The 18,216-nt window shown below is 49.3% G+C and overlaps 2 protein-coding genes across 2 annotated transcripts; one reads left to right on the forward strand and one right to left on the reverse strand.

Moving 5' to 3' along the window:
• Positions 1 to 83: 83 nt before the first annotated feature.
• On the reverse strand, positions 84 to 3,395 carry LOC310644520 (cytochrome c oxidase subunit 7A2, mitochondrial-like). The gene is made up of 4 exons (XM_083369609.1): positions 3,257 to 3,395; positions 1,848 to 1,934; positions 945 to 1,029; positions 84 to 234 (listed from the first exon to the last, which is right to left on the reverse strand). Exons 1-4 carry the CDS (start codon positions 3,269 to 3,271, stop codon positions 179 to 181), a joined length of 243 nt encoding a protein of 80 aa, XP_083225735.1. The 5' UTR covers positions 3,272 to 3,395; the 3' UTR covers positions 84 to 178.
• Positions 3,396 to 4,293: 898 nt separating this feature from the next.
• Positions 4,294 to 18,022, forward strand: LOC310644842 (adenosine deaminase domain-containing protein 2-like). The gene is made up of 19 exons (XM_083370154.1): positions 4,294 to 4,359; positions 4,694 to 4,799; positions 4,876 to 4,933; positions 5,052 to 5,119; positions 5,305 to 5,362; positions 5,736 to 5,800; positions 5,947 to 6,060; positions 7,188 to 7,236; positions 8,239 to 8,313; positions 8,389 to 8,555; positions 9,983 to 10,170; positions 11,171 to 11,239; positions 11,819 to 11,938; positions 13,272 to 13,410; positions 13,963 to 14,127; positions 14,216 to 14,430; positions 14,541 to 14,772; positions 16,184 to 16,316; positions 16,925 to 18,022. The coding sequence occupies exons 2-19, from the start codon at positions 4,696 to 4,698 to the stop codon at positions 17,033 to 17,035; spliced, it is 2,130 nt and encodes a 709-aa protein (XP_083226280.1). The 5' UTR covers positions 4,294 to 4,359; positions 4,694 to 4,695; the 3' UTR covers positions 17,036 to 18,022.
• The last annotated feature ends 194 nt before the right edge of the window (positions 18,023 to 18,216 follow it).

The following is an 18,216-nucleotide window of genomic DNA, read 5'->3' on the forward strand; positions in this document are numbered from 1 at the left end:
TCTAGGGATCGTGTACACTTTGAAAACAAAACCCCGTTTCCTTGCAGTTTTTGGTCTTGCAAGCGCCCCCAAATTGATCTTATCTGCTCCCGGAGTTTTCCACACAGGAGCCGCAGCCAGGGGTGGGTGGGTGGGGGGAGTGGGATAGGGTGGGGGGCTGGCATTCCCGGCTTCCTTCTCATTGCTTCTTGATTTTTCCAAGGTGATAAATGCAATAGAGCGCATAGCCAGTGCCTGGAGAGAAATGTTTAGAAAGAGTTAATTCCAGGTGATCCTCGACTTAAACCTATTTTAGTGAGGTGCAACAGCACTGAGAAATGTGACTAACGGCCGCTTTTCACACTTGTGACCCCCTGGTCACATGATCAAAATTTGGGTGCTTGGCAACTGACTCGCGTTTGTAACAGTTGCAGCATCCCTGGGATCCTCGCCATTTGTAAACTTCCCAGCCAGCTACTGACCAGCTAAGTCAATGGGGAACGCCAGATTCGCTTAATGACCGCATGGTTCATGACACAACTGAAGTGATTCGCTTAACATCCGTGGCAAAAGGAATCGTAAAATGGAGCACAAATCGCTTAGCAACAGCCTTGCTTAGCAATGGATATTTTTGGCCCCGTTGTGGCCGTAAAGCGAGGTGTACCGGCGATTTGGCTGCTTAGTTCATCCGGCCGGACCCCAGAGAAGCCGGGGAGAACAACCTCCATGGGGACTCCCTACCCCCACCCTTGAATTGGGGTGTGTGTGAGGTGGGTTTCTGTCACCGAGTATTGTTTGTGGGTCCGTGTGTATGTATGTTACCCATAAAAGTCTGCTGTCGGTTGACGCCATTGTTGCTTTCACGTGAACCCTTGTTGCTTTTCAGACCACCCGCTCACCCCTCTGCAGCCCCCCTGCCTTTCGGCACCCAAAGTCCAGATGGGTAAAGGGTCGACTTCACTCACCCCCCGCTGCAAGGACCATGGTGGCGCGATACATCAACATATCAGATATCCCCCTTTTCAGGTGCACTGGCAAGTCGTTGTCCGCCTGGGGTGGTGGGCACAAAAGACACCCCCCCTTAATTAGTGGATGTCTGCACCCCTTAAAAGGGCTCAGGTCAAGAAGGCCCGGCTGTGAGGAGCAGAGTTATGGCTGTCCCAACCGCTCCTGGTCTGCTGAGTAGCCCCAAAATAGACCTGGAACCAGTCTGGTCTAGTGGTTAAAGCGCCACACCAGAAACCAGGCAACAGTGAGTTCTAGTTCTGTCTTGGCCATGAAATTCGGCTGGGTGACTTTGGGCCAATCAGCCAAAGACGGTGAATTCTGGTCCTGCCTTAGGCATGAAAGGCAGCTGGGAGATGGTGAGTTCTAGTTTCGCCTTAGACATGAAAGCCGGCTGGGTGACTTCAGGCCAATCACCTGGAAATGGTGAGTTCTAGTCCCACCTTAGGCATGGAAGCCAGTTGGGTGACTTCAGGGCAATCACCTGGAGACGGTGAGCTCTAGTCCCACCTTGGGCACAAAACCCAGAGAGTTGCAGCTTTCCAGAAGTGTGCCATTGCCACTTGCAACCTTGCGAGCCGGATTGCAACAAGCAAAGACAATGGGGGAAGCCAGATTTGCTTAACAACTTAACAATGGCATGGATTTGCTTAACAACTGCCTTGAAAAAAGGACACACTTAACAACTGCCTTGCTCAGCAACGGACGTTCTGATGTGACAGGCGCAATGCTGGTGGAAAAGGGGCGGGGCTTTCATCGCTGGCTCCCAGGTCCTACTTGCTCAGGCTCCTGGCGCTCCGGCTGAGAGCGTCGCAGCTGCTAACGGGGTCACAAAGGTTGTCGGGATGCGGCCAACGTCTCACCTGGAAGATCTTCTGGAATTCAGGGACTTTGTTTCCCATTTGCCGGGCCGAAGTCATGAAGCATCGGAGGGATTGTAAGCGAGTCACCTAAGCAAAATAAGCTATAATAAAGATTTCCCCCCCAAAAAAACTCACTCACTCTCTCTCTTTTCTTTTTTTTTTTACAAATCCAGCAAGGAGAAATTGTGGGCAGTACAAGCCGTCCTCGACTTACGACAGTTCATTTAGTGACCAAAGTTACAACGGCACGGAAAAAAGGGACTCATGACAGTTTTCACACAACCACTGCGGCACCCCTGGGGTCAGGCGATCAAAATTGGTGGATCTTCAGCCCTGACTCATACTTATGATGGTGGCCGTATCCCGGGGTCACCTTTGTGCAACCTTCTGATGAGCAAAGTCAATGGGGAAGCCAGTTTCACTTAACAACCGTGTTACTAACAACAACTGCCATGATTCGCTTAATGACTGGGGCGAGGAAGGTTGTAAAATGGGGCAAAACTCACTTAAGTGTCTCACTTAGCAACAGATCGTAAGTTGAGCGCTACCAGTATTGATCCCTGTCATTCGGTGGGTGCCAGCTAAGTTCACCCTACAAAGCAGACTCAGAGGCCAGTTTCCAGCCCCTGACGGCAGACCCACCCACAATCTACCCCATATTATTATTATGTCCCCCCATTTACTTTCCCACCACCCCAATGCCTCCCCCTGCCCCAAATCTGGCTCTTTCACAAGCATCTGAGACAGAAAAAGCCGTTTGGGGAGCAAAGGGGGGCAGCCCCTTGAGTTAGGGGCCCTAGCAAAAAAATAAAATAAAATTCATTTGCTTTCCATACCTTCTCGGGTTCAAAAAAAAATGCGGCCACAGGAACAGTTTGTGATTCATTCACAACTGCCTGTGCAGTTTCTCTTCTTTTGTGGGCACAGGGGTGTGTGAAGGGTAGAACACCCCGCCTCCTCCTCGGGGGGGGGGGGAGGTTGTGGGAAAGGAAACTAACTAAGCTTGCAGGGAAATCACAAACCCTCCAAAAAACCTAAAAGGAACTTAGCGTCAAGGGATTCAACCGCATCAGCTGCAACCCACAATGCTTTCCAATTTCTGCTTTTGTAAGTAAATAAGTGCAAAGTGCTCCCACCCACTTGCGTTTCCTGGTTCTTTTTCCCCCCCTGGGGAACCGAAAAGCAGAACTGAAATGCCTTTCTTCCCATCAGCAGATGTTGCCAGCTGTCTGGCCTCCCACCAGCCCTTAGCCGAGCAGAGACCTGTTACCCCTCCAAAACTTTGTTTGTGTGAATTGCACAAAGGGCACATTGTTTGCTCAACAGCTGAGAAGCAGCCCTGAGCCACCCAGCGGGAAGGGGCTCCAATTAGCCATTCCCCCCCCCCCAATTTTTTTCCCTGTTTTTACCAGCAGGGATCTCATTTTCTCCTGTGTCTGCTTCTCTCTGGTTTACTCTTTCGCTCGAGTAGGCCTCGTCCTTTGCAGGGGATTGTCCAAGGATACTACTCCTAGTGGCAAAACAGCTGAGGGGGTGGAGACAGCTGGCTTGACCAGATGCCAGGACTAAGGCAAGCTGGGAAGGTCAAAATACTAGTAGCAACTGAGCGCCCCCCCAATCCGAAGGGGGAGCTGGGGAGAGCAAGGGGGATCCTCTCCCCTTGATACCAGATTTAAAGACCCTGCCCCAATTAACCAGCTGGCCTGCAGAAGTTGGGGGTGCTCCATCGCTGGAGGTTTTCAAGAAGAGACTGGACAGCCATTTGTCTTGGAATGATAGGGAGTAAAGGTGTCCAAACTTGGTAGCTTTAAAAATTTGTGGACTTCAACTCCCAGAATTCCCTGCCCAGAGCAGGGGTCTTCGAAGGTGGCCACTTTAAGACCTGTGGACTTCAACACCCAGAATTCCCCAGCCAGTGCATGCTAGCTGGGGAATTCTGGGAGTTGAAGTCCTCAGCTCTTAAAGTGGCCAAGGTTGGACACCCCTGCCATAGGGTTTCCTGCTTAAGCAAGGGGTAGGACTAGATGACCTCCAAGGGCCCTTCCAGCTCCTGCTATTCTTTGGATCATTACATGAATTGCATTTTGCTTTGAGGGACCGCAGTCAACAGCTGGGCATTTGCTAATGTGACTTTCTGCACTTGCAAGCAAGTCGAGAGAAACAAATCACACTGTGGTTAAAAGGGAATATTTCTGCATTTAACTCTGGATTAAAGGAATCCTCACTTTCATCGCTGTCCTGCTGACTGGGGAATTCTGGGGGTTGAAGTCCATCCACTTTCCAGCGGCCAAGGTGGAGAAATTGGGCCTTGAGTAGTCCTGTGAAAGGGTGAGGTCTGCCTCTACTTCTCCCACCTTCATTTCAGCAGGGTGTGAGGCCTCACGGGGCGGGCTGGGTCACGGCTGAACCCTTCTTCCTCCCCCCACAGGCAGAAGTGAAAGCGGCTGGATGCTTCTCCTTGCAGAGTAGGTGGGTGGCTGCATCTTGCAGGGGACAGACGTGGAGGTATCAGGTACGTTCCTCTCTGTGACGGTGTGGTGGAAGGGAAGGTCAACCTCGGCCAAGAGAGGAACCGAGGAGCTGCAGCCTGGTCCAGAAGTCCTCTGGCATTTCGGACACTCTCTAACTTTCCATAAGGACTTCAGCAACCAAATCTGGAATTTTCTGCCGCAAAGTCGAGGTTCTACCAGGAACCTGGGACTTCTCATCCACTCGACCCCCTTCTTGGCTCTGTCCTTGGAGCCAAAAGGCTCCTCCTGAGCCTCGGAAGAACACGAGGCTTCTGGCTCAATGGGACGCAAGGAAATGACCAGGCCTCCTCTGACCCCCTTCCCCTTGGCTTGCAGACATGCCGCTGAGCTGGGCCATGCTGGGCTTCCTCTGGACCGGCTCTTTCTTGTACCTCTTGAACTCCGAGAAGCTGTGGGGGTGGTCGGAGAAAAACCACTCCAGGTAGGTGGGACGTCTCGCACGGGTGAGGGCTGGGGAGCCCAAGGCAGAGTGATCAAGCGGTTGACTTTTCCCGCAGGCTCTGTCCTTGGGAATGCCTGATCTTCGTCCAGATGTGGCCCGGCTCCTTCTGCGTGGTGAGTGGACCGCCAGTTTTTCTTCTGAGGAGGGAGGGGGGTTCAATGCATCGCCCCATGCAAAGAGGGGCTCCTCAAGGCCTTCACGCGGTCATTTCTTTTCCTCTTTTGCTCAAAGTCTCTGCCGAGCAAGTTTGAGTGCGTCATGTCCGAGAAGGCAGAGAACTGGACCATCCATGGATTATGGTGAGCCGCTCCCGTCTGGAACAAAACATGCGCCTTTCCTGCAGCCCCGATCCCTCTTCCAACCCCGTTTTGACCCTGGTGGCTCCCACCGAGGGCACCCTGGGAAACGGAGTTTTCCCGAGAAGGGAAGCTGAGAAAGGGGTTCCTACCTTTGGTGTAACGGCCCTCCCCCTTTCTCCCCACAGGCCGAGCGACATCCAGGAATGCTGTCCCTACTGGCCTCTCTTCCCTTCCGACCTGACGGTCTGTAAACTTCTCTCCTAGGGGAGTCAAATGCTTCATTGTTATTGTAGTCCATTGGTATTGTAGTCTCGCTCTTGGGCTGGGTCCTCTTCTCAAATGACCCGGGACGGGCTTTGCATGTTGTAGCTTACAGGCAGTCCTCAACTAGTTTGCCTAGTGACCGAGTTACAATAGCACTGAAAAAATGGACTTACGACCATTTTTCACACTTATGACCATTGCAGCCTCCCCAGCGTCACCTGATCAAAATTCTGATGCTCAACAAATGATTCCTATTTATGGTGGTCACGGCGTCCCAGGGTCCTGTGACCCCCTTTTGTGACACAACCTCTGGCTGATGTCTCAAGTCAACTGTCGCTTTTCCTTCTTGCAGAACATGGTGCCCCAACTGGACCGTCACTGGCCAACTTTCACCAATCTGAGCAACTTCCAGTTTTGGTAAAACACTTTTTTGGGGAAGACATTTTTTCCCCAACAGTGCTGTAACTTCAAACGGTCACTAAACAAACAGTCATAAGTCAAGGACTACCTCTAGGTCTAGAAATATTCCATATTAACCAAAGCGTGGTTTGTTTCTCCCCCAGGGAGAAAGAATGGAGAAAACATGGAACTTGTGCTGGCTGCATCGAAAGCCTGAACAGCCCGAATAAATTCTTTGGGGCTGCGCTTTTCCTGCACACCAAATACAGTATTGACAGGTGAGCCAGAAAAAAGAGGGGGGGCAAGGGGGACCCCCGATTTTCATGGGAACGTGAAGCAGAAATTTAAAGTAGCTTCTCTAAGGGAAAACTGTCCAGTTACTCTGGAAGGAGGAAATAACAGAATAGCAAGGTTGGAAGGGACCTTAGAGGTTTTCTAGTCCAACCCCCTGCTCAAGCAGGACACCCTATGCCAATTCAGATAAGTGTTGTCTAATGTGTTCTTAAAAGCTTCCAGGGATGGAGCACCCACAACTTCTGGTGGCAAGCTGTTCCACTGGTTAATTGTTCTGTCAGGAAGTTTCTCCTTAGTTCTAGCTTGCTTTTCTCCTTGATTAGCTTCCATCCGTTGTGTTTTGTCCTGCCTTCGGTTTGTTTAAATGTTTAAATCTGGGTTCACTTCCGGTTCCATCTCTTAACCCAGAAATAATAAAAGGTGACTTAACTGGAAATGTTGGTCCTGCAACCGTAAAGGGCCAGATTCATTCATCCTATCAAGGAGAAGATGGTTTGCTTGCTTTTAGAAGAGCGAGCTGTAAGATTCCAGCCCATCTTGGTTTGTTCAGGAAATCACAGTTATGCAAATCAGGTGTTCACAGCATATGCCAACCGGGACGCATAGAGTCAATAGGCCTCAAATTATTTTGTATATTATTAATCTATTTGCTGCACATCTTGAGTGCAACGATTCTGGGCAATATACAATATCAAATTATGCCTTGTTACCCCTTGGAGTTGAGCTGGACTGCACATATTTGATTATTAGATAAGATTAAATTGGGTTTAATTGGGTTTTAAATTGTGTACAGGGTTAATTTAATATTTTTTAATATGGTTTTAACTTTTGTATGTTGGATTTTTTAATTCCCTGTAAACCGCCCTGAGTCCTCAGGGAAAGGGCGGTATACAAATGCAACTAAATAAATAAATAAATAAATAAATAAGATCAGCCCAAAGGAGTTGCCCTCTCAGGGAGAAGATGGTTCAGTCCAGCTGAATTAGGAATCTCAGCCTTAAAGAGGATTAACTTGCACGGTCCAGTTTTAAAATAAATCTCAAATAAAGCCAAAATTATTCTGCCTTTTCATGAATTAAGACTGTTTTGCTTCCATTTTTTTTAACTGCAGGGCGTTTGAAAAGGCTGAGATTATTCCCACCTGCAGGCAGAGTTACCAGGTACCTGTGTTTTTCCCCCTTCACTTCCCAAGAACTGAGTGTCTGCCGAATATGGCCGCGATACTCTCTTGTTTGAATCACTCGGTCACTCGGTTAACTTTGCTGTTGGAAGCAGCTGGAAAAGTCGCAAAGGGTGATCACATGACCTTGAGATTTGGCAACCAGGCTGTGTGCCAAGCACCCAAATTTGGATCCCCCGACTATGTGGGGTGCTGCCATGGTCATAAGTGTGAGGAGCAAACATAATGCACTTTTCCCCCAGTCTGCTGTAATTTCAGTCACTAAACTAAGCTTTGTAAGTTGAGGAGTACCAGTATATACTATATACCAGGGCAAACCTGGCAACTTTAAGACTTGTGGACTTCAACTTTGCACTCTACAAGTCTTAAAGTTGCCAAGTTTGAAGACCTCTGCTATATTGTATATGCGTACTGTACTACATACTACCTGTATACTATACAGGCAATCCTTGATTTACAACCATTCATTAAGTGACCATTCAAAGTTACAACTGTACTGAAAAATTATGACCATTTTTCACACTTGCGACCGTTGCAGCATCCCCAAGGTCCTGTGTTCAACATTTGGATGCTTGATACCTGACTCATACTTATGATGGTTGCACTATTCACGGGGTCACGTGATCCCCTTTTGTGACCTTCTGAGAAGCGAAGTCAACAGGGAAAATGGATTCACTTAATGACCCAGTTACTAACTTTACAACTGCAGTGATTCATTTAACAACTGTGGCTAGAAAGGTCGTAAAATGGGGCAAAACTCACTTAAGAAGCGTCTTGCTTAGCAATAGAAACGTGGGGCTTAATTGTGGTCGTAAAACAAGGGCTACATGGTGTCGTAATGCTGGGCAGAACCTTTCAACTCAGCTGGGTCTGTGGGTGGGTTTCCAAGCTGCAAGGGGGCTGTTGGGCTACCCACCCCCAGAATTGCTGGGTCTCTCTTCCCTGACCCCCCCTCCCTCTTTCCACGGTCTCTTCTCCCCAGCTCAGCTCCTTCTTGGACGCCCTGGAGCCCCTCCTGGGACCCCAATACCAGTTGCAGTGCGTGACGGATGGGCAGGTGGGTTTGCTACCCTCCCTGCAGTGCGGGCCTCTTCCACCACGACCCGCCTGACTCTCGTCTCTGTGTCCGCAGGGGCGACAGATGCTGGTCCAGATCAAAGTTTCCCTGTTCAGCAATTTCTCCAGGGGCTGCGTGGCAGACCCCCCCGTGGGCATCTCCCCCTACCAGCCCTGCAAGGCTCAGGGTGGGATATTTTACGCCCCTCCCAATCAGAAGGACCCCCGCCACCCCTGCCCATGATCCCAGGCTGGCAGAGAGATCAACTGGAGGCGAGGGAGAGCAAGGAACTGGAAGGAAGCCCATCATCCTCAGCCGGGGTGTCTCCAGACAGCCATCCGTCCATTTCTTCTTCCTCCACCAAAGTTTGGAGGGTTTGAACAACCCAGGTGTTAAACTTTGAACTGTCATCAAACAAACCAAGGAGCCTTGGTGGAGCAGTGGGCTGATGCCTCCTTAAGTAACACCAGCTGCCTGCAATGAGTGCAGGTTCGAGTCCCACCAGGCTCCAGGTTGACTCAGCCTTCCATCCTTCCGAGGTAGGCAAAATGAGGACCCAGATTGTTGGGGGCAATAAGCTGACTTTGTGATAATGCCGCTGGGGGGGGGGCGGGCAAAAGCCCTAATAATAAGCAGGCATATACATAGAATGAAGGCTATTGCTAAGCACATTGATTTGTGCTTCTTAGATTGTAAGCCGCCCTGAGTCTTCCAAGAAGGGCAGGATATAAATGGGATTTTTAAAAAAAAACGGTTTTAAGTCCAGGAGTAGCTGCAAGCAGTTATGATGTAAGTAAAAAAAAACCTTCCTTAAATAGTTTGACGGTGCAGGCAGCCCTCAACAACAGTTCATTTAGTTCAAAGTTACAACTGCAGTGAAAAATCAAGGAGAGAAGCAACTTGGAATTAAGGAGAAATTTCTCGGGACAGTGAGAACAATTAACCAGCGGAACAGCTTGCCAGCAGACGTTGTGGGTGATTTTTCACACTTTTATTGCATTTAAACATGAAAACGAGCAATTCTTCCAATCCTGAGGAACATGGCAAAGAAGCATGGCTTAGCAGAGTAAAACTGGAATAGGTGGATCTAATAAACACTTTAATAAATATCTGGTCTCTTTTCTGGGGCGGGGAAAATGTGCTGCTTTCTTAAAGGCCTCTCGATAGTTTTTGTTTCTAAATCAGCGTTTCCCAACCTTAGGAACTTGAAGATGCGTGGACTTCAACTCCCAGAATTCCCCAGCCAGCTATGCTGGCTGGGGAATTCTGGGAGTTGAAGTCCACGCATCTTCAAGTTCCTAAGGTTGGGAAACGCTGTTCTAAATCCACACAATTTTCAGGATGGCTTGCAAACAGAATTTCGGAAATCCACCCATCTCCAGGTTTCTCCCCTCCCCAATCACGATCGGTCGGTTCCAGGAGGCTCCGGGCTCCTGATTGGCTCGTGGGGGATCCCTCCCCGGGGAAGGAGGGGCGTGGTCAGGCCCCTCCCCAGACACGCCCTCCCCGGGCTCCGCTCCCGCCACTTGTTGCAACCGGGCGCCCTCCGCACGCGCTCCTCCTGCCCCCCCCCCCCAGCAGCCACCGCCTGGCTGGGGAATTCTGGGAACCGAAGTCCACCCATCTAACACGCGCTTGCCGTTTAAACGCCGCCCTGCTGGAATTGCAGCCTGCAAGCGGTGCTTCCAGGAAAAGGAAAGGGGGAAAAGAAAGACGGAATGGAGGATGCAAACTGCCGGGAAGTGGGCTTTGCACCCCCCCACCGGAAAGGGCGGAGACCCCGGCCCTGGAAGGAGGAGAAAGTCCCACCCGGCGCCCGGGAAGATCTGTCCCCTTCTCGGGATGCTGCAGGGAGAGGTGGGGGGGGGGCGTTTGCTGGGTGCAAATGGGGTCCGGGAGGCGGGTCTCCGAGGGGAGGGGGCAGGGAGACCGGCGTAGGGGGGAGGCTTGAATGCAGCACCCCCAACTCGTGGGAACCCCGCTGCAGGGGTCCCGGGTTGCAGCCTGCCCGCTTGAGGAATCCTGGATTTTAAAGGAGGAAGCAGGGGCTGTAAATCAGCGTTTCCCAACCTTAGGAACTTGAAGATGCCTGGACTTCAACTCCCAGAATTCCCCAGCCAGCTGGCTGGGGAATTCTGGGAGTTGAAGTCCACGCATCTTCAAGTTCCTAAGGTTGGGAAACGCTGCTGTAAATGGCCCCTTGTGTGTGTGTGTGTGGGGGGGGACTTAAGCAGAGGGCTTCACCCCCCCCCCAAGCTGAACATTTAGGCAGAAGGAAAAGAATGGGCGCATCAACAAAAGGCACCATATCGGGGAATTATATTTATTACAGGAAAGTCCTCAACTTACCACAGTTCATTTAGTGAGCGTTCAAAGTTTCAACAGTGCTGAAAAAAGTGAGTTGTGACCTTTTTTGATACTCATGACCCCTGTCCCCCCCTTACGGTCACGGGATGAACAGTCAGACGCTCGGCAACTGACTCCTGTTTATGACGTTCCCCAGGGTCCCTTTTGTGACCTTCTGACAAGCAAAGTCGATGGGGAAAGCTGGATTCACTTAACAACCATGCGACTCACTTAACGTCTGCAGGGGTTCACTTAATGTGGGAAGGAAGGTGGTAAAATGGATCAAAAGTCACTTAGCAAATGTCTCCCTTAGCCACGGAAATTTTGGACTCCATTGTGGTTGTAAGTTGAGGACTACCTGAATTAAATTTCCTGTCTCCCCTACCCCAAGTGACTCTGGGCGTAAAAAAAGCATAAATACAAAAGCATGGAACAAAGTTAGTACTAACCATTATTGTTTTATACTTTATTCGCCCGAGGCGGCAGCTTCTCACTCGTGTCTCCTCCTCAGGTCCAGCTCTGGCCCAGAAGGCAGGCCTGGAAGTTGAGCTCTCCCTGCCTCCCCCTTCGAAGCCCAGCGGTGAGAGGCAAACAAATACATAAAATAAATAAATGTCTGCAGAGTGTGTGTGTACAAACAGATTATTGTTTTGCAAAACTGATTTAAAACAGGATGGTTCTCTCTTTCATACCACTGTTATGGGGGAATCAAACTCAGGACCCAAAACCCAATAATCAACACTCAGTGCAGTAATTATTTACAAGGGAATCTTGATATTTTCTCCTTGTTAGAAGCTTTGCAAAATCTGTAACATTCCTCTCTCTCCACTCTCCACGCCTCACTCCTTGCTAGCACTGATGAGGATACCTAGTTGGGTCATGAAATGTCTGCAAGAAAACCACTCCTCCTCCTCCTCCTCCTCCTCCTCCTCCTCCTCCTCCTCCTCCTCCTCCTCCTCTCTCTCTCCACACTGACTCTCTGCTAGCACTAATAAGGTTATGTAGTTGGGTCATGAAATGTCTGCAAGAAAACTACCAAGCTCAGAGAGCAGCAAGGACCCCACACTCCTCCTCCTCCCTACCTACCTCTCCCCACCTACCAGGTGGAATAAGCAGGTGTCCGTCCGGCCTGATCCATCTTCTGGCCTTCCTTCCCCAGAATCCTTCCACCAAGTGCGATGTGCCACCGTCACCAGAGTCCTGTGTGAAATGCTTCTCGAGAAGCAGCCAGCCTACCACGACTGTTTGGGCAACCTGGCGGCGTTCATTCTGGAGCGAGGTAAGTCCCGCTTTAGTTTTGGAAGGTGGCCTATCTGGGGTCTTCCTGGCCAGAGGGTCAGCCCCAACGCCAGGCCCCCCCAGGGCCAGCCCAAGTCCGCCTTCTCCATTGCGTGGATTCTAAGAGTGGTTTCTCTCTACGAAGCCCCCGGGGTCTTCTCTGATCCTCTCTCTTCTCTGAAAAAGCCACACCAGAAGCAGTTAGACGGTTAGCTTCCTTGGATATTAAACCACGGAGAGTCCTTGACTTATAACCATTTGTTTAGTGACTGAAGTTACAATGGCGCTGAAAAAAGGACCATTTTTCCCGCAACCGTTGCAGCATCCCCAAGGTCACATGATCAAATTTTGGATGCTTGGCAACTGGCATGTACTTGTGACGGTTGCAGGGGCCCCGTGATCCCTTTTTGCGACCTTCTGATAAAGTCAATGGGGGGCAAGCCAGATTCGCTTAACGACCATGTGACTAACTTAAACTACTGCAGGGATTCACTAAACAATGGTGGCAAGAAAGTTCGTAACATGGGGCAAAGCACACTTAACTAATGTCTGGCTTGGCAACAGAAAATGGTGGTCGTAAGCCGAGGACTCCCTGTAGAGCATCTATCCTGTCGTGACGCCACAGCGCCCTAATTTTATCATGGTTTTTTTTACCCTAATTTAGTGTTTTATCCTGTTTATTGTCGCGTCCCCACACTTCACGTCCATGCAGAGGCTGATGCTTTTATTTAAACTTACTGTCAGGACCCACCCCAATCCAGGTCTTAGGAAAACAAAAACTCTTGGAGTCAGTTCTAGTCCAAAAGGAATCTTTACTAGGACACGCTTGGTTGTGGGAATACAAGACAGGACTTAGGATTGTTTTACAAATTGAAATGTTATAAAGGGTACCCGGTTCAACCCCCCTTCCCTCAACCCCATTTGGTCAGCCCCCCATCCTTCTACTTCGTGTCATCCCTTTCGTGGGAAAGAAAAAGGAACTTGGAATCTTTATGGTTATTGCCTTCTTCCTCTCCAGAATTAAAAGAAGACACAGGCCAGATGCCTTCTTCCCTAACCCTCCCTTTTGTTCCCCCCAGTTCAAAAGGTTTCCCTTGGTCTTTGAAATAACCTAAGGCGGGCTGAATCCACATGCGCTCCTCCTTCCTCGGGAGATGGCAGAATCCATAGGGGGGGATAATGTTTTAAACATACATTTATGAATGTGATATAAACGGATTCTGACACATTTGTGCCTGTGCGTGTGACGTGTCTTACGAGTGCTGTGTGTCAGTGACTGCCTGGCCTCTGTGGATGCCACACACTAAATGAACTAAACAAAATCTGCTTTGAAGAGGTGGCCGACAGCCGAGAGACGTACCAGCTGGTGGCCCTGGGGACGGGGGACCTTTGCTATGGCGGCTGGATGGAGTTTGATGGCCGCAGACTCCACGACTTGCACGGCCTGGTGGTGGCCCGCAGAGCCCTGATGAGGTGAGCCCCCCCCGAAGGACAGCTGAACTTGAGGAAGGGAGAGGGAGGGACCCCGGCCGAGATGCCTCCCTTCCACAGGTAGCCCTCGGCTTACGACCGCAATCGAACCCAACTGTCGCAAAGTGAGTTTGGCCCAGCTTTAGCACCTCCGTTGCCACAGCTGTTGAAGTGAATCCCTGCAGGTGCTGAGTTAGTAACACGGTCGTTAAGTGAATCTGGCTTCCCCCGTTGGCTTGTCTTGTCAGAAAGTTCGCCAAAGGGGATCACGTGACCCTGGGATGTGCAACCGACATAAATACCAGTCAGTTGCCGAGCCTCTGACTTTGTATCACGTGAGCTTGGAGATGCTGCCACGGTCGTAAATGTGAGAAATGGTTCTAAGTTACTTTTTTCAGCGCCGTTGTAACTTTGGTTACTAAACAAATTGTTGTAAGCCGAGGACTACCTGTAGCTCCTTGATGCAGTTGGGCTGCTCCCGTCCCTGTTTAATGGGAGGTCCCGTTGAGTAGCTCCCCCAAATCTACGCTCACCCCATCCTTTGATTCTGCTCAGGTACCTCTACAAGCAGCTGCTGCTCTGCTGCAGCCAGGATCCTGCCGCGCTCGAGGAAAGCATCTTTTGCTGGGTCGAAGGTGGGGGGCACCTGAGATTGAAGCCCGGGTGCCACCTGCACCTGTACCTGGGCCAAATGCCACACGGAGCAGTGAGGGAACTCCAGTGAGTGTCCAATGAGTGAGTGATCCAATGTTTGCCCCCTCTTTTCCGCTGAGCTGACCTTCCCCACGCTGCGCTTGCTTTCTTCCAGCACCCGCTTGTTGCAGTCGAACCCTTCGGCCGACCTTCACGTCAGGGTCAAAGGGCGGCTCACGTCGGTCTCGTATTGCTCTCCCACCATGCTGTCCAGCCACGTCTACTGTGCCTCTGGCAGCGACAAGCTGACCCGCTGGAGCGTCCTGGGGGTCCAAGGGGCCCTGCTCAGCCACTTCCTTCACCCCGTGTACATCACCAGCATTGTCCTAGGTGATTATTGGATGCGTTGGACATCTAGTCGTAAGTCAAGGACTAGCCGTAGAGCGTTGCCCTGACCCCTGTTTTCTGTCCCTTTCGCTTTTGGACTTACCTGTTTTCAGCTGACCCTTATCCCAACTGTGACGGTCTCCATCAGATCATCAACGAGCGGGTTCAGCTGGGACCGGGGGATGGCTTGCCTGCTCCGTACTGCCACAAGAAGATCTACCTCTTCGAAGGCCCCCCCGTGGCCCCTCCCAGCTCGTCAGAATGCGCCTCGCTGAGTCTCAACTGGTGCGCAGGAGACGAGATGCTGGAATGTGTGAACGGAGCTGTCGGGAAGGCAGAAAGGGAGTGAGTAGAGGGGAGTTGAGGGCTGGGGGAGGCAGTGGTGTCAGGCAGCTGGGGAAGACCAAGGCTCTTCTGCGTTGGCTGGGTGGTTGAGTTTGGTTTGGGATCGACTTGGGATCGATGAGATTGAATTGGGGATAAATTTAGGGTGATTGGAGATTGACTTGGGATTGATCTGAGATTCACTTGGAATTGTCGAGATTGTCTTGGGGTTGAGTTGAGGTTGATTTGACACTGACCTGGAATTGATGAAATTGACTTGAAATTGACAAGATTGATTTAGGGTTGACTTGGGGCTGATTTGAGATTGACTTGGAATTGACGAGATTGACTTGGAATTGACGAGATTGATTTAGGATTGACTTGACATTGATTTGAAACTGACTTGAGATTAACTTGGAGTTGACTTGAATTTGGATCATGTAGGAATCCACTTTTTACAATGTTAGCTCTAACACGATCTATTGTACCTTTCAACAAACTACGATCAATACAGGCTTGGGCTTAGCATGCTACGTGAACTGAAGGCACTCTATGGCAATATTATTTCGACACCCCACTGTTAAAAATTCTGCACACCCATCACAACCCAATTCCCTCACAGGCTAAGCCATGTTATCCAAGGAAGTCAGGGATCTGTTATTCTAAAAATCAGCTAACTCAAAAGCCATTCTTGCAAGCGGTGTGTTTCTCCAGGAAATGTTTACTTAATTACTTACTCCCTTAAATACTTAGGACATGGGTAGGCAACCTTGGCTCTTTTATGAATTTAGAGTGACATAGCTGGCTCAGGAATCCTGGGAGTTGAAGTCCATGAGTCATAAAAGAGCCAAGGTTGTCTACCCCTGACTTAGGACATGGGTGTCTGTTGACAATTAAAGCAAGATGGAGATGTTTGGATTTTCAGAATTCCACAGTTCTGCCATCTTTTAGACCAGTGTTCCTTCAGCTTGGCAGCTTATGATGGGTGGACTTCAAGAATTCCCCAGGATTCTGGGAGTTGAAGTCCACACATCTTAAAGCTGCCAAAGTGAAGAATCACTTTGGCAAATCAGGCCAAACAGGAGGTGACAGAGGCCTACAAGCTTCTGAGTTGTGTTGGACCTTGTTTTAGATCTTTCTTTTTGTAGGCCTGGAGTTGTGAAGGACGTGGGCTGGGTTTTGATGAGCTTATGTCCAATCCATTGTTCCTATCCCTGTGGTTTTGTTGATACAAAGGTCCATAGGATTGGAAAAGAATGGGACCAAGAGTTGGTTTTTGTCCCTTGACTGAAGTCCTCTATACTTGAGGTTGGAGATTGGACAACCATTTGTCTGGAATGCTAGAGGGTTTCCTGCTTGAGGAAGGGGTTGGATTAGAAGACCTTCAAGGTCCCTTCCAACTCTGTAATTCTGTTTCCCCCCCCCCCCCCAGCATTGCAAATCCAGGAGGCGAATCCCGACCTAGTCGGCTCTGTAAGGCCGCCATGTTGAATTCCTTCAGGAAGGTGGCCCAGGAGATGAAGAGAGAGGACCTGGTGTTGCTGTCCACCTATCAGGAAGCCAAGGTGAACCTCTCAATCTGATCTCCATTCTTCAAGTGTCCCCACAGAAATTATTTGATTGTGGTTTAACGCACTGTACACACAATCCCACCTTTGGGGGACTTAATTCAAGAAACCATGGTTAAGCAAATGTTCTGTACAGTTGTCTCCAACCAGTGTGGATCCTTTGTTTTCTTCTTGATTTAAGGAAAGTGGACCCCAAGTTGAGTATCTCTTGAACATTCCTCCTACACTATGTTTCTCAAACCTGGTAACTTTAAGAGAGGTAGATGACCTAATGCAAGAAACCGTGGTTAAGAAAATGCTTGTACAATTTTCACCAGTCAGTGGTCTTTTGCTTCTTGGATCAACATAGGTGGACCCCGTTGAGTATCTCCTTATTATTCCTCTTAGACTCATGTTCCTCAAAGTTGGCAACTCTTGAGAGCTGTGGACTTCCTGTCCCAGAATTCCCCAGCTGGCATTTTTTTAAAGATGTGTAGACTTTAATGCTGGCTGGGGAATTCTGGGAGTGGAAGTCCACAGCTCTTAAAGTCACCAAATTAAGGAACTCAAGTCTAGGAGAAACCCTGAAGACATGCTCAGCTTTGGCTTCTCTTTTCCTCACTCAGGTTCAAGCCACAGCTTACCAGGATGCAAAGCTCCAACTATACACTTACTTGAGTGTGCAGGGTTTGAGTAAGTGGCCTCAAAAGCAGCTGGTTGACAGTTTTTGCAGATAGACTGGCCTAGGCGGCTGAAGATCACTCCAGCCAGTGGATAGGAGCAAGTTCAAGCAAGATCTTCTTCTCAATTTCGTTCCCTAACTTATGGGATTGTTGATGTTAGTAAGTTTCAACTCAAGACTTGTAAAAGTAGCTGGTTTCAACAAGCCGAAAGTATGGTTAACTCCAATTTTGGTCTCAGGCCTAATGTTCAGACGAGATGAAACTGTGTTGGTGAGCAGAAATGAAGGCTGTACTCTGAGTCAAGACCCCTGAATTTACCTAGAACAGGAGTCTCCAAACTTGGTAACTTCAAGACTTGTGGACTTTAATTCCTAGAATTACCCAACCAGCTTCTGGGAGTTGAAGTCCACAAGTCTTAAAGTTGCCAAGTCTGGAGATCCCTGATCTAGAACCTAGATCTGTTACGTTTTGCACTGATGGTGGCAGTTAACCCATGAAAAAAGTCACACAAATACGTGAGAGCAGAAAAGCACAAATAAACAGTTGCACTACTTTTGGGAGAATCCAGATACTTCCCCAAAGCAAATTTTGAATGATGTTGAGGGTGGAATGTTTTTTTTTAATCTATACGGAATATATTCATGTATATTACCTTCTATAGATGGAAATCTTCTATTCCTTCAGAGCTAACAGCACGTAGAGTTGATTTTAAGCAAGCTACAGTTTTCTTAGTTTCACCCACCCCCGTTAATTTTTAGAATCACCCTTGAGGAAATTGCAATGTATGCAGATTTTTAAAAAAAAGATATATGTTATTTTGCTTGTTTGGAAATAACGTTTGCTCGGCTGCTGTTTTTGTAGACCAGACGTGGCTGCCCAACATCCAATTTAGAAAGTGTTGGTGTCAGAGATTTAAGGGTCTTGCTCCAAAATGCTGCCCAGCACTGAGAAGCAGCATGGGCTCCCGCTTAGCCCAAGTGTGGATTTTTTGGATTTGTCTGGATACATGGTGAGACTCTTTTGTCAGTTGTGTTTCATTCAATAAACAGTAATTTAGCAAACTGGGCTTAGCAAGCAGGTGTGGATATGTTCAACATCTGGATGGGAGGATGACAAGCAAACCAGGAGCATCTTCATTCCTGTAGCAGCCCCAGCGGAGAGTCTTTGGGGTGAATGACCTTGAATCAGGATGCCCCCCCACGAGGCCCTCTCACCCTCCCATCCAGCCCCATTCC

This window comes from Vipera ursinii, assembly GCF_947247035.1.
Source record: "Vipera ursinii genome assembly, chromosome: 9".
Lineage (NCBI taxonomy): Eukaryota > Metazoa > Chordata > Lepidosauria > Squamata > Viperidae > Vipera > Vipera ursinii.

Excerpts from the sequence above, each read along its gene's own strand:
- LOC310644520 (XM_083369609.1), bottom strand. Across the intron at positions 1,030-1,847 it reads AATTCCAGAAGATCTTCCAG|GCGGACAACGACTTGCCAGT; the intron begins GTGAGACGTTGG and ends CCACCACCCCAG. Across the intron at positions 235-944 it reads CATGGTCCTTGCAGCGGGGG|GCACTGGCTATGCGCTCTAT; the intron begins GTGAGTGAAGTC and ends ATTTCTCTCCAG.
- LOC310644842 (XM_083370154.1), top strand. The coding sequence starts at position 4,696 with ATGCCGCTGAGCTGGGCCATGCTGGGCTTCCTCTGGACCGGCTCTTTC. Across the intron at positions 8,314-8,388 it reads AGTGCGTGACGGATGGGCAG|GGGCGACAGATGCTGGTCCA; the intron begins GTGGGTTTGCTA and ends CTGTGTCCGCAG. Across the intron at positions 14,431-14,540 it reads CATCACCAGCATTGTCCTAG|CTGACCCTTATCCCAACTGT; the intron begins GTGATTATTGGA and ends ACCTGTTTTCAG.